The 16,186-nt window shown below is 35.7% G+C and overlaps 1 protein-coding gene and 1 pseudogene across 1 annotated transcript; both read left to right on the forward strand.

Annotated features, from left to right (window-relative positions):
- Positions 1–20: 20 nt before the first annotated feature.
- On the forward strand, positions 21–1,271 carry LOC117335095 (zinc transporter ZIP1-like). The gene has a single exon (XM_033895017.1). It carries the CDS (start codon positions 98–100, stop codon positions 1,139–1,141), a length of 1,044 nt encoding a protein of 347 aa, XP_033750908.1. The 5' UTR covers positions 21–97; the 3' UTR covers positions 1,142–1,271.
- A 10,814-nt stretch (positions 1,272–12,085) lies between these two features.
- On the forward strand, positions 12,086–14,987 carry LOC117334904 (annotated as a pseudogene).
- The last annotated feature ends 1,199 nt before the right edge of the window (positions 14,988–16,186 follow it).

A 16,186-nucleotide genomic window follows, 5' to 3' on the forward strand; every position in this document is an offset into this window, starting at 1 on the left:
ATTATCTTTAGTCAAGTATTTCCGGTTGTCATTCCAGTTAGTTACCTCGATAGGGACACACTGTAGGTAATGTGCGTTAATTAACACAGCTGTTAAGATGGTGGATGTCCAGGTGGTTAAAGTCCTGGTGATTGTCGGGCTATTTGTATTTACACTGGGTCTGGGATTGTTGCCGTTACTCATTGTCCGGTGCATGCAGACACAAACTGCCCGTGGTATAAGTTTCCACAAACAAGTCGGTTACAGACGAACATTAAGTATATTGAGTTGTTTCGCAGCTGGTGTCTTCTTGGCCACATGCCTACTGGGACTGCTTCCAGATGTCAGACGAGATCTGGAAATGGCTCTGGATAGTCTTCAAATGAAAACGGAATTTCCTGTTCCTGAGTTTGCTATGGTATTCGGACTCTTCGTTGTACTGACAATTGAACAAATAGTTCTCACAGTGAAAGAAAGAAAACCCGTACAGGACGAAAATAACGAGTGTCGTGCAGCCTGCAGCAAGACACCGCTTTTGAGTGATGACAATGGAGACCACAGAGGCTATAACAGATCCATTTCCAGTGAACATTCAATCTCCGGCATAAGTGACGAGCCTATCCATGATTCATTGACTCGTAGCTTTAACAGAGAAAGTAGCCATGATAGCCATATCCATGATGACTTTGTGCACCAACATTCCACACTCCGGTCCCTGCTTTTGTTGGTTGCAATCTCACTTCACTCGCTATTTGAAGGACTAGCAGTTGGTCTGCAAAAGGATATAGAGTCAGTTATTGGTTTATTCACTGCTCTTTTGCTACACAAAGGAATTCTCAGCTTCAGTTTGGGCATGAACTTGATTCAAAGTAAACTTTCGAGGGTTGCCATAATAAGGTCTTTGGCTTTATTTGGGCTCTCTGCTCCTGTTGGAATTGGGATTGGAATTGGAATCATTGATCTGTGGGATTCGAAAGTATCTACTCTTGTACAAGGCATTCTCCAAGGCATAGCCTGTGGAACATTTCTTTATATAACTTTCTTTGAGGTGCTTCCTCATGAGTTCAACTCTTGTGAAATAAGATTGGTGAAAGTGCTTTTTCTGATAATAGGATTTATTACGGTGACTGGAGCTGTGTTCCTGGAACTCAAATATGGATAAAGAAAGATTTCAGTTTTCATCTATTTGTACCTCAAAATATAGATCTAGATGTTTGAAGATATAAATATATTTATTGCACTTGTTAATATGTTATATTTATCATAGTTTATAATAAAAAGTACGCAATGATTTGCTTTCTTTCTTAATTCATCCATGTTGTGTAATACTACTGAACACAGAGGGAGAATCAGTATCAGTAGACTGATTGGAAATAAGTGTGTGAATCATGTTCTGGAAAATGTTTAGCCTGACTACCAAATAGGCTAAAATTAAGCAAAATGAACAGATCTGTATGTTAATATTTTTTTTCAAAGTGGAAGATGTGACCTTTGATCCTTTAACATTGACATGAGTGATGGTTTTATGGAATATCTTGTATACAAACTATTTATGGAATATCTTGTACACAAACTATTAAATAATATTACAAAAGTAGTCAAAGTGTGGTAAAGTAACGAAAGAACATGACACTATAATGTTAATATCTAAATCCATCGAGTTCTTGAGATGTTTTACAACCTTTATGCTACAAATTGACTCGTATTACCTGTACTCACACTCATACATAGTATTTACAATTTACTATATATATATACACTATATATATATACACTATAATATATATATGCCCTCCCTTTACTAATTTCGAAGTGGATTATGATATAGAAAGTACCTATACCAGTGTTTCAGCTAGGATTTGAAAAGGGCAAGGCGCTAGGTAAAAAAGGGCATTTTTTCGCATGGCACCTTTTCTGGGCATATATTATCTAGGTAGCTACAACATTTCAAATCAAAGGAATGCTATCATAAATTTTTCAATGAAGTGCCAGATCTATTCAGTTATTTTATATAGGGTTTTTTAATAAAAAATAATCATTAACCCTAATAAAAAAAATCAATTATATTAGATGCATTGTTAATCAACCAATTAAAAATGAACCAACAAAATAATAAGATGATATATACAAAGATAAAACTGTAACATATATCTTATTGTTACATGTTTTATGAGTCTACCTGTATATGAGTATACATCTATCTGTGCATTATGTAGTCTATATGTACTTGGTTACAGGTACATGTGATACATGTGGACCCAGGTAGAATTGAGCCTGATAGGACTCCAGGTAAACACTCGGAGTACACTCAAAGTTTACCTGGAATCCAAACAGACTTGCACGATTAAAATTGAATCTTCTCATTCAGATCCCGAAGTTTTACAGTAATATATTACAAAAATGGACCTTAAAATTTTGACTTAAAAATTGAAGAAACACATGCATATGACACTTGTAATTTTAGTAATATATAGAACTGATGCGACTTTTTCGTCTTTCAGGGACACTTCAGAGGTGCTGGAGACCAAGGGTATAGAAAAATACTCATTCAACAAATGTTCAAGAAAGAAGAGGGAATGTGTTTGTTTATATTGTGCATATTATTAGCGCATTGTTTGTTTGGTCAACCTCTCGGCAAGGAAACTTTGTCATTGGTACATTTTACATCTATATTACATTGCATAAATATTAACCTATTGTTTGTACTTTCCGTGATAAGAATATATATTTGAATTAACTTGTTCCAACTGTGATGTATATCTGCATGCTTGTTATAGCCTTTTCTGTGTAGTTATCTTGTAGTGTTAATTTAGATTTTGTTCGCCGTAGAAATATCCATACTTAACTAATATTTTTGTTAAAACACACGACAACAACTCTTGTATTTTGTATCTAGCATTAAATGTGCAAGATATTTGTTTTTCTTGATTTAATTCATGCAAAATAACTTATCTGATATTTATGAAAATAATGAAGCCACGCGCACTTTCACTGTTTTGTTAAAGACATAGTGAGCACTTTCAATTAGTCCTGTCTTACGAAGCCATGAACCGATTTGGCTCATTAGTAAGACACAACAGCAATTATCATCGCCAAGTTGAGTGAATTAATCTAAACACATACTTATAGACATCTGAGCGTGCGCAAAACGACCAACCAATCAATCCACACCTTTTGGTGGAAAACCCCTTTGAAAATACCTAGTTGTACCCCCAAAATTCACTTTTCACTGGGATCGAATAACACAAAGATCTCCGAAGTTGTCAAGCTGTCTCTTTCATCAACAGGTAGGCCCTTTCTTGTATTTTCTTAATTTTAGATTTTAAAATTTATTTAATAGTTTGAGTTGTTTTGCATTACTAAATAAAGCATTTAATCCGAAGATTTCTTTAACCCGTAAACTATTTTAAAGGCCGATGTAAAAAAAAAAAAAAAAAAACATCCGAAACATATACAGACATATTGTATGTCAGATTTGTACCTTTTTCACGTCATACTTGTTTCATTATCTTGTATTTTATTATTCTCATTAGATAAACCATTTCCTTTCACTTTTTTTAAAAGTTCGCGGCGTCAATGTTTTCTAGCCATGTTATGTGTCCTAACCAGTTTTAAGTCCTAGGATCTACGTCATACACATACAAATATGTGTCCTGTTTTCAAGAGAAACGTACAACTTCAATAAATTCATTTAAAAAGTACCATACATTTAGTTTTCATTGTCATAATCGCAATGGAAGAGATATTGACGGTTGTTTCCCGCCAACTCGATCATTACGGTACCAATAATATATAACTACCCACCGATTTTAAACATACAAAATATACAATGACCGCAAACGTAAACGAAAATTTCATACGTTATTTTAGAGCACATTGTATGATTATTTCATTTGTCTAGTACAATGAATGCTACTAAAGATGAATACAATACTTAACTTATTGTTCATTTTTCTAACATACAGACATATGTTAAAATATAGGGATATGCGCTTATGACATGTATAAATGAAAATACTCAATTTTATCAAACTTTAAGAGGGGAAATTTTGTATAGAAAGATTCTTCACGTGTGCCAAAAGTACATATGTTAAATACAATATTAAGTGTAGAGAATGAAGTAATTTGCACCAACACTCTTTTATGGATCTATCTGTAACCTGAGGCTTTGTTTATTTGTTTGCTTGATGGGTTTAACGCCTTGTGAACAGCAAGAGTGATTTTGACGCGGGATCTTCTTGTAGTAGCTGATGGCAACCTCACTGAACAACATACGGGAAGGCCGTTGCTTGCCATCGATAGCAATTACGGTATAGTGTCTTGCCCAAGGACACAACCACGACAGCACAGATCTGTCCGCTTCTCAACTCCATGAGAAACACAAACTGACACGGATAGAGAGTGTCGAACCGCGCACCTCTAATCTTCACCTGACACCAGTACTCACTCTGACTAACTGAGCTATCGCGGCTCATTTACATATAAATTACTGTATTTCTGTTAAAATGCTATGTCACGTACTGGATTGAGGTCAAAAGGTCAACATCCATTCTCAGTTAGAAGCCCGAAGTGACCTTAGCTGTTGATAGGACGTTACAATGTAAACAATATTAAACAAAACTTCACCAAACTATAAATTACAACATGCAGGATTATTAATAAAGTCAATAGAAATCGATATATAGCCAACAGAACTGTAGTCGTTAAGACGAAACCTAGTAATACATGTAGGTGGAGTCATATAGACGATTAACATGTAAGTAACAAAAAACTCTACATAGAAATATTTAAACAAATTGTGTTATTGTTTTGAAAAAAATACTGCCCGTCTTGTTCAGTCACATGACTTTGGAACAATCTCCAGTCATGTGACTGAAACGGGTGAACAGGGAGAACGATACTGGACACAGGATGTGACGAACATTAGAAAGCAGAAGGATTTGTGTGTTAGAAAATCAGTCTACCTACGTCGACAAGACCATATAGGCCACATACAACTTCTTCATCTTACAAAACTCCACATTCTGTTTTTGGTGGTGTTCCTTATCCATTCTTCTCCTTTCTATCTTTATGATCCCGTCTTCGTTAAAGTACAATATCAGTTTAAATATTCACCCTTATTACGGTAAGGACGTAAGTGAGTTGTATAACTTTTGTCCAATTCATTTGCTTTTATCTTCAATAAAATTGATTTAAACTAAACTAAAACTAAGTCTGTCCGTAGTTTAGGCCTAAAGAAGTCTGTCGAACAGCAGACGGGAGCCATTAGTGAGTAGAGTGTTAGTTGAGTGCATTGTTAAAATATACTCTTTGTAATTAAGCGGGAAATTAACTGATTTATCCGAAGGGGCCGCAGTGGCCGAGTGGTTAAGGTGTACCGACACTTTATAGCTAGCCCTCCACCCTCTGGGTTGCGAGTTCGAAACCTACGTGGGGCAGTTGCCAGGTACTGACCGTAGGCCGGTGATTTTTCTCCGGGTACTCAGGCTTTCCTCCACCTCCAAACCTGACACGTCCTTAAATGACCTTGGTTGTTAATAGGACGTTAAACAGAAACAAAGCTTTATCCGAATTACGTGTCGGACTCTTATAGGGGGAATCTTTATCCCGGAAACTTTATCCTCGTGTTGTAAATGAGATAGAAAGTGTACTTATTAATTCTAATTGTCATAACCATCAATTACATCTTTTAAATTTGTTCATTCTCATGTATGCCGATAACAAAGTTTTAATCACTGAAGAAGTTAATGATCTTCAAAACATGCTAGATTGTTTGAAAACTTATTCTAATAAACGGAGTTTAATTGTTAACAAAAAAAAAAAAACCCAAAAAACCCAAAAAATAATAAAAAAAATAAATAAAAATACCCAAAAACAATTGTTTTCAGAAAGAGCAAGCATTTACTACCCAATGAGCATTGTAAATTTCAAGGGGAGAATATAGAGGAAGATGATAATTTTTGTTATTTGGGCCTATATTTTAATTATAATGGAATATTAACTGTGACACAGAATACATTAGCATCACAGGGAAGGAAAGCGTATTATTATCTTAAAAGTAGAATTAAAAATTAAATGCTTAATGCTGAAACTAAATTATGACCATTCGATACGTATGTATCATGTATATTTAATTACTGTTATGAGGTGTGGGGTCATCACCCAGCACCGAAAATAGAAGCTGTGCATCATTTGGTCCCTAAAGGACTACCAAATGTGAACTCAAAAGTCAAAAGCTCCGTGCTGTATTTGACTGTACTTACATGTATATCGAAAAGTAATGAACAACACCAGAAAACCTAATTATAAATCAGTCTGGGTCTATGAGATAAAAAGTGATCGATGGAGACATGGGTTTAACTATGTTTGGATTGCTCAAAATGTACATAATGGGGAAAAAAACGCTTGCATGACATATTTATTCAAGAATTACATAATGCATTCGATAATTCTTCAAAATGTCAAATTTGTAAATACCTTGCTGATAGCTTAGAAATTCAATATTAATCAACAAAAACTTTTAATTCCAAAACCAAACAAATATTTAGCTAATTTCGTTTGCACACACTTTATATTGAGTCCGGACGCTGTAATGCTGTTCCGAGAGGCGGAAGAATTTATACAGTCTGTAACACAAAATGAGGTAGAAAATGCATTTTATACTACTATATCTAGCTTCTGCAGAGTTAAGAGTAAAGTTTATAAAGCAATATCATTATAGACACCCGAACGTTAAACTTATAGAATAAATAGCAAAATGTTAAAACTTTAAGTATATTTGATAAATGTTTGATGCAAGCAACAGATATGAGAAAAAGTGTCATATAAATCTGTAGTTAGTAATTATATAAAGTACGTTCATTTAATTCAATTGTATTATCATTCTCTGCCATCCCGAGAAGTAAGTTCAGGATGATTCTTGTATTGCATATTTGTATAATCTATTTAAGCATTAAACTGTGTTGATATGGCATCTCTGCTCGATATAAATGACAGAGCTTTGCAGAAAAAGTGCATAATGCGCGCTATGACATGTTTGTCTGCAAAGCTCTGTCATTTATATCGAACAGAGATGCCATATCAAGACAATTTAATGCTTATATTTACGTTTGATGAATTGTTTTTATTTAAAAGATATGTTGGTTTCGACTTATAATTTAAATTTCCCGCCTTATCGTCAATCGCGAAATTACCGTTTCAAAACTGGAACAGCATTTCTTCTCACGTGCAGATTGCCACACAAAATAGTGCATACAAAAACGACAAAAATAATGATATTGGTTTTCACAATGTTTTATTTATTATCATATTTTCTTTATTTGATGTGTTTTTGTCGATATTATACCATTTAGTTTAGTTGTTTCAAATTTCTTGTGTTTGGTCACTCAGGAGTTCAGAGTTCGATTCACATTGGCCGCCATCTTTGTTTACATTGTACATGTATTCTTACGCACTGGAATCATGGCATGCTTTGGGTGTCAGTTATACTCTCATAGACAACACTTTGCTTTGGTTAGTTTATTTAGTGGCATTACCAGGCAACTGTAAATATAATGCTGTATGACATTTGGTGAATAAAAAACCATGAAAAACTTGATAATGAAAAATCAGTTTAATCAGACAGCGAAACTTAGTCAATTGAAGTGAGCATCTCAATTGAGAATTGGTAACAACGCTATATTAAGTAAGTTATATGTATACTTTAGCTACATCACTGTGATCACAATACTTGTACATATGGGTCACACGTCGTAAGGTAAACTGTCACTTGTGATATATATATATATATGTAAATCAACACTAACAAAATCAGCAGGTCGAATCCTCTGCTATGGTAAGTGAACAGTATATTATTTTAACTGCTACAACGAGTTGCTAGCACTGGTATTTTCGTTTGGTGAATTTATAAAAGAAAAAGATAAAAAAAGTAACTACATTGTATTTGTAATATACACCTGCATATCTATATTAAGCACAACGTATATGAATCGACTCTTTTTATATCTATATAAATCAACTGTTCCAAGGGAAGATCGAGCAAATGCAGCTCTTGCTTAGAATTTTATTTAGAATGAAAAGTTGTACTGTTTTTCAATAAGCGATACGCATCAAACTAATCTAAGCATGTAGCATCTCATCTATTATGCAAAAAACGGCACAGGTAAATAAAAAAAAACATTAAAGGGACAATTTAGTCAACTAACATTTTTTAATTAAACTAGAATAGAACATATATATGTTCAGACTAACAAAGCCGTACAGAAAAGTTATATCACACGTAGCCAATGTCCAGTGCGGTCAGTTTAATTTTGGGAAACCTGCGCCTAATATAGCGATGTACTAAAAATAGCGAAACGCTGCGCGCTCTTGCGGGAAGTAAAAACGCATCAAAGCACAGCAGAGACGGCTTGCTCATTATCATATTAATCGTATGGTTATACGATTAGGACCCCCTTACAATTAATTAAAAAAAACGCACGGAAAACTTAAGCTTGTAACAATATCTTGCTAAGGCTACTTCATAAGGAGTACAGAAGTACAATTTCATGAAATAATCAGTGAAATTATAAAAAAGTAAACAAACTTGACTAAATTGTCCCTTTAATATATATCTATATATAAGGGCAGGCTATGCACTATACAATGGAGAGCGCTCGATAACAATGACTTAACATAATGAAATACAGTATCGTGCTTATAAACCGATTTCCCAAAGATAACTTACAGAATCAATTTTATGAGGAAATATTCAGAAATATATTTTAGTATTCAATATGATCGCCTCTCAGGGCGATATTTTCTGGCTAAAATGACGAGGGAGTCAGTAAAATGAACTTATTTATTCTTGATTCGATATTCTATACAACCTGTCTATTGCCTGGTACTATCTTTGGAATTATTTTATGAATCGTTACCTTGATATTTCGGTTGGAATGTTTAGCATTCAAGGGGAGGGCCATTTGTTTCATTGATCGTTATATTAATGAGTGTGTGTCATGCTGTATAACGACAACACACTGTATTCGTCAGCATGAATTTACATTATAGGGAATGTTTGTCTCAGTTCATGTGGAGATGCTAGTTGATAAAACTATTAATTTTATTAAAATCAATTCCTTAGCATTATCTGTAAAAATGAGGTCGTTCTTAAATAAATCAATATGATAAACCAAACCAACCCAAACCTTCAGGTCCTTGCTAAAAATAGTAACAGTGACTGAAAAACTCTAAAACTCCAACTTGTCCGAGATATTATGGTCCTTATTATTGTGTGAAGATTGATGAAAATCCTTCAAGGAAGGAAACTGCCAGAGAGCTGGCAAAGTTTGGTGTTACGTAATAAAAGACAGACGGAGATGATACCTACAGGACCCCCCCCCCCCCTCCCCCCGCCCTATACAAAGAAGATAAAGAAGATTATTATCTCTAATGACTGTATAAAGATACTGTAGTTGTTATAAGAGAAAACAGGTGGTGAAATCAAAGACTGAGAAGCCAATAACAGGACAGAAATTAGACAGAAGGAAGGAAAAAAATAAGGACAGATAAAAGAAGAAGCATGCCACGAGGAAAGCCTAAACAGAGTTAGATACTAATTAAATTTAAGTCACAGGATAAGTACTGCAAGATTAAAACTTTAATAGAGAAGAATTAGTTATCATCCTATTATGTGCCGGCTTTTAGGCAATATAGACTATTTCGATCCATGTCTTCCATCTACATTGTATTTACGAAAAACTCGTAGAAAGTCAAAGGAAAGTCAAAACAGAGCTAGATACTAATTAAAATTAAGTCATAGGAAAGTTACTGAATAACTAAAATTTTGATAGAGGAGGAAAAATTTGTTATCAGCCTATTATATGTCGGGTTTAAGGCAATATTGACTATTTGTATCCATTTCCTCCATTCATTTACAAGACCTTGTAGACAGGGGTCACCTTTACCAGATGAAATATATAGCATGAAGACCACATTCAGTCTCGCTTGTGCAACTTAATATGGCGTTGTTATTTCCCCTTTAAATTCAACGTAGATTTTCCTATGTACATATATGTACACAGGGCATATGTACATAGGACATGTACATGATTTTTGTGATTACTTTAAAGGTAGACAATTCTTCAGGTGTATTTGTGCGTTATAGGTCAATAGGTAGATCGTGTTTTAATGTATAACCAAAGCAATTTTCTATTAATAGTTCATGATATCACGAATCAAATTAGATCTCCTATATGAGCCAGTGTTCAGCTTTATGCTAAGGAATTTTAAGAATAATTCATCTAACTTAAGGCAGTATTTCGGTATAATTGAAACGCCTTATACGTTTTAATTTTTCACATGTTGTATACTTTAAGAATTTGATGAATTTCTATACAGTGGTGATACTTGTTTTTGACATATCAGACAAAGACAATATATCTCATTGAAATAATTGACTTCTTAATGTAAACGCAACTTATGCCATTCATCATCAAAAAGCAAAGCATGAGGTAAAACGATTTAAACAAAAGGCCCATTGAACCTGTTTTGCCCCACTGGTATAAATTCAAAAATTGAACCCAAATATATTACTGGCCAAATATTATCAAAATAGCTCTGTATAGTTGGTAGATAAATGTTATGTACCAATTAGTAACTTTGATTGCTATAAAAGCAATATTCCTATCATATTAGTTTATTTAATTTTACCAATTTGCAATCAATGCATAATTCTTTTTTAAATACAAGAACACATCTCCATTATTTTGAAGATGTTACGATGGTTCCTATGCATATCTCGGGTAAATTTTTAATAGACTGCCCATGGTTTCCCAAAACAACACCTACTTATTGTTAAAAAATATGTAGGCGTTCAGAGAACACCCCGTGGAAACAAACCAAGCCCTTCTTTCTCTCAAAACTGATATGCTCAATATAAGAATAAAACACTACGGTCTTGTTAGTCAACTTGTAAATGAAGCCATGAATCTATAAAAAAAATAGTAGTCGCTAGTCCTGCTTAGCGTTCAGCACTATTGGAGTGGAACAACTGGTTCGTCGGTTGTCAGTATAATGTGACCGAGTGGAGTGTCAGTGAGGTAACGCTATACAGTTGGTATCAGTTCGGCGCTATCACGAAGGGACAAACACGAATATACCGGATCCTGCCGAAATACATACACAAACACCTCATGCATGTACCTCGCACATAGGGAGGGCGTCCTTAAATTACCATAGTTGTTGATAGGACGTTAAACAAACTAAATCAATTCCAGAACTGTTACTCCATCAAAACATTTAGAACCACATAACCTGAATGAAGGTTAATATTCCAGTAGGGTACATGTCTTCTCGAAGTTCAATCCAGGTTCAACCAAATTCACAAAATGAGATCTAGGTTGGTAACAGCGGAACTACCAGGCTTATAACAAGTATCAAACATGTCTGACATCATACTGTACAAGGGATTTCCAATACAATCTGCCTACTACAGAGGGCCACAGTTTGATTCCATGGAAAATGCTTTGAAGGATCCTTGATTTCAAGATCTGCAGGGCCTACCCGATCGGCATGGCCAATAAAATCGGACAACTTAAACGAGGTCGATCCACACCAGTTATTGAGTAAACACTATTGATATTTTAGTATGAATTTGGCTAAATGAGTATCTTCACGAGCCAGCAGTAGAATATTGTTTACAAGGATGGGAATCTAAAGTAAATGAGGTGTAGATCCAAACAACAGAATTAAAAAAAAAAAAAAAAAAAAACCAACAAACGAACAAAAAAAACCCCAAAAATCAAGAAAGTCTAACCCCTTTACAAAAAAGAAATTGAAGAGTCATATACAGTTTAGACACCAATATGTTTGAATGCACCCTACAGCTATTCAGAAACAACATAGAATATTGACATAATAATTTAAAATAAGACCATGCAACAACAATATTGGTACAATGGTATATGGGAAATTTCATTTTAACTATTGCTTGATATCAATGGGGAAAAAAGCACAAGAGATCCATAAAGGAGATTATCAAAAAATATATTCAAGTACCAGGACACCGTTAGTCTAGCATCAAATTACCTAATGCGTAAACATTTGTTATTGCAGTGAAATGGCGGACGATAAAGGAGATAATCACGGCGAATACAAATGGCGCTTCTTAACCTTGATACTATCGCTGTTATCAGTGGTATTATTGACAGTGATCGTATACATGGTGGCGCAGAATCAGGAATCACCAAACTCGGCCCAATTGTTAAACCCAGAGCATGAAACGATTCCCCTGGGCGAGCCGACTGAACCATCTGTGTTTCATGACCTGACAGCCATTGAAATCCGCGGCCTTGTTTCTTACTTAAAACAGGAGGAGTCCCTCAACATCACCAGTCCTCCCTCCAACGCGATTCACACCAATTACCGCTACCTGGCAGAGCTATATCTGCCCTCTAAGGACGATGTACTGAACTATTTAGATGGTGGCGGAAAACAGCCCGCTAGGGAGGCAATTGTGACTATATTTAGAGGTGCTGAAGACCCTCCTGACGTCATCGAAAGAATCGTTGGTCCTCTTCCAAGTCCGACGTATATGAAAGAAGTTCCCGGGAGGCCATCCTCAATTCCTTTCATATTACGACCCATGAGTAGTCGAGAATATAGAAAGGCTGTTGTATTTGTAGAATATGAACTAGATACGAAACTTCGTGAGCATCTACGTACGATTTACGGCGGAACGTTTCGCGAATGCGGTTCCGAATGTCTCGTTCTTAGATACCTCTCTTACATGTCATCCAGTGTTAGTGGTGAGCAAACTCGCAAGTTCTGGCTGTGGCTAAGTAGAGACAAAGAGAACTTTTTGTTGAACAATTTAGATTTTTCAGTTTTGGTACGAACAGAAAATTCTCTTATCTCTATTGAAGAAATATGGCACAGAGGCATCACTTACGAGGGAATAGACGATTTCAAATCTCGCGTGTTCCTTAATATAACGAGAACACCCTGGCCTGATCCACATCATGACAACTCGTTTTCAAAGGCCGAAAGACGCGGGAAGCCGTTCTGGGACAAATCCTCTTCGAAACCCTACCCAAGTTGAACCAGACGGAAAGCGATACAGTGTGAATTATAATCAAGTTACCTACATGCGCTGGAGTTTCGACTTCCGAATGTCCAGTGCGTATGGACCACAACTTTACGACATCCGGTATGATGATCAACGAATTATATATGAGGTTGGCTTACAAGAGTTGTGTGTGTTCTATTCGGCTAATAATCCAGCACAAATGTTTGCGGATTTTTTCGATTCTTCTGATCTCATTGGTCCAACTGCTAGCTCCCTCGTGCCTGGAGTAGACTGTCCGTCCCACGCCACATTTATGGATGCCTCCTTCCTCACGGAGGAGTCTGATGAATCCGTTCACTACGCGAAATGTGTTTTGTATATTTGAACTGAACACAGGAGACCCACATCGCCGACATTTCAACTACTATCCTTCTAGTCAGACATCGTACGAGGGAATGGAGAGTATTCTTCTCGTCTTTAGGACAATTCTAACTGTGACGAATTATGATTACATAATTGATTTCCGATTTTTTCAAAATGGTGCCTTCCAGGTTCGAGTTGTTTCCACTGGTTTTATTTCTACTAGTTATTACAGACCGGAAGAGAATCCATATGGGTATCGTCTACACGACTTTATCACTGGAAATCTTCACCAACATCTCGTGCATTTCAAAGTCGACCTGGATGTCATGGGTACAAGCAATCGCTTTGCTACTCTAAATATTGAGCCAGAATCGGTAGACAATATTTGGTCGAAAGTCCAAGGACAACAGTATCACCAAACAAAGTTCAGTCATAATGTAAAGCGAGATGAATTGAGCGCTGCATACAAATATGATTTTAATTCGCCAAAATATCTCACATTTTATAACAACAGATCTACGAATAAATACGGCATACACAAATCGTATCGTGTGTTGCTTCGTGGAATGAGCAAGTCACTGGTTGCGGAGGGATACGGTAATGAGCCTTCCATGTCCTGGTCGCGCTATCAGATGGCAGTGACTCGCCGGAAAGAGACGGAAGCATTCAGCAGCTCGCAGTATGCCGCACTTGACACAGCAGAACCTGTCGTAAAGTTCCAAGACTTTCTGGACGATAATGAGTCTATTGTTGATGAGGTTTGTATGTAATAAAATGGAATATCATAGCTGTCATATATTGCATGAATAACTTGATGGATTGTTATTATCATTATGTAATGTAATGTATATGATTTGATTTTGTCAATATAGATGCCGTCATCCAAAATGATTTATTTTCACGAATATATGATTTGATGATAGTATTATGATCTAATTATATGGTATGATTTTACCATTTTATTGTATGGTGTCCATTTCACCAACGCATTGCTTGATATATTGATATATTAAATTTTCAAGTTGATACTTTTCAACCTTAGCTTCAGAGAATAGCTGACTTTGAATTATTCACATATTTACTTAGAGAATATGTTAATTCGTTCCTAAAGTAAATTTCTCTCTATCACCAGGATCTGGTCACGTGGGTGACTTTAGGGATGCACCACATACCTCATACAGAGGACCTCCCAGTCACCCCGACCCCCGGAATGGATGTTGGGTTCTTCCTCCTACCATTCAACTATTTCCAGGAGGACCCCGGTATAGCAGCTAGAAACGCTCTCAGAATCGAACCACGTGTCCGAGCAAATCCCGGAGCCGGATTGAAAGTGGATCGGAACGAATTGAAACAGGACTTCACATGCCGTTCACCAGACAACGCATTCTGGCGCGACATAGCGCGTGACCCCACAATCCTTTTCGACGAATGACTGACACCCTTTCGCATGTGTTTCATTGTTTTATTTTGACATGGATGTATTGTTTTAATTACAAATGATTGTTAAGCAGTAACAATATGAACTGTTGCAACGCCATTTAATTACAAATGATTGTTAAGCAGTAACAATATGAACTGTTGCAACGCCAAAGAAAATTGACACGTGTCAAATTAGAATATAGCAATAAATTCATTTCACATGTTGACACGCTTTTGTTAGTGTTTCAAAGATTTTTGCGGGAAATCATGATGTAACTCCTATAAGTATTATATGTTGTTTCAAAAGATAAAACTCACTGTGTTATCCTGCCCCTGTCTATCAATGATTTGCTAAATGTTCTCCATTGTTAAAACCCCAAGAAAGACACCGAATCGCTCAGCTGAATTCAAAACTCGAAATTATGACGAAAACATTTTCTTCCAAATAGTTATATCGAGTGATATAATATGAACTAATATACTGATGTTAGTGAAAATCCTTTGGAATCGTTAAACATTATAAATAACTGCAATTTGGATGTAATTTTGAAGCAATAAAACACGAGTAGTGTTTTGTAAATTTAAACATGCAGTATTATACATAAAATGCAATAGAAATTGACACATACGCCGACAGGACACTGACTATAGTCGGTGGGACGAAACTTGTTGGAGTAGTGTAGCTGATAAAGCAGTTACTAAGGACAACAGAACACAGTATAGCCGGTAAGATGAAACCTAAAATAGATAGAGTCTTGTAGGCGATAAACTAGTAGTTGAGACCGACAGAACACTGCGACTATAGTTCGGTGACACGAAACCTAGCAAAAAATGAAGCCATGTAGGCGGTAAACCTTAACTTACAAAAAAAACAACAACAACAAAAAATCAACATAAAAACAATCGAATTTGACAAACTTTAAACTTTGAACAATTGTGTTTTCCACATACCTTTAGTACTACAGAAGAATACTTACTCACTAGCAATATGGTGCAATACTGTATGTTGGCCGTGGAGACCCGGAATTCTGAGCGACCCGGAAACAAATTTGGTCAGAATAATAATTTCAGGCAAATTTCAGTTGAAACCAAATGAAGGAAGGAAGTTTGAAATGTGATTTTTAAATTGACAGATATGACAGCCATCTTGGATTTCGTATTTACCTGATAAGATAACTAGGATATGAATAAAATGTAAAAATATGGAATATTTATTAGTAGCAAATATGAGGAATCTTTGTCCATTCACAAGAACTTCATTATCTTAAAGAAATCTTTCACCGACACAGATTTCTGTTCATTCTCATCGATGATCTATTTTCTGTTGTGAAGCTCTGGAATGTTTTTAATTTGATGACTATAAAGATTTCACCTTCTCGA

The sequence above is a fragment of the Pecten maximus genome, chromosome 9 (assembly GCF_902652985.1).
Source record: "Pecten maximus chromosome 9, xPecMax1.1, whole genome shotgun sequence".
NCBI lineage: Eukaryota > Metazoa > Mollusca > Bivalvia > Pectinida > Pectinidae > Pecten > Pecten maximus.

Coding starts and splice junctions, on each gene's coding strand:
- LOC117335095 (XM_033895017.1), top strand. CDS start 98: ATGGTGGATGTCCAGGTGGTTAAAGTCCTGGTGATTGTCGGGCTATTT.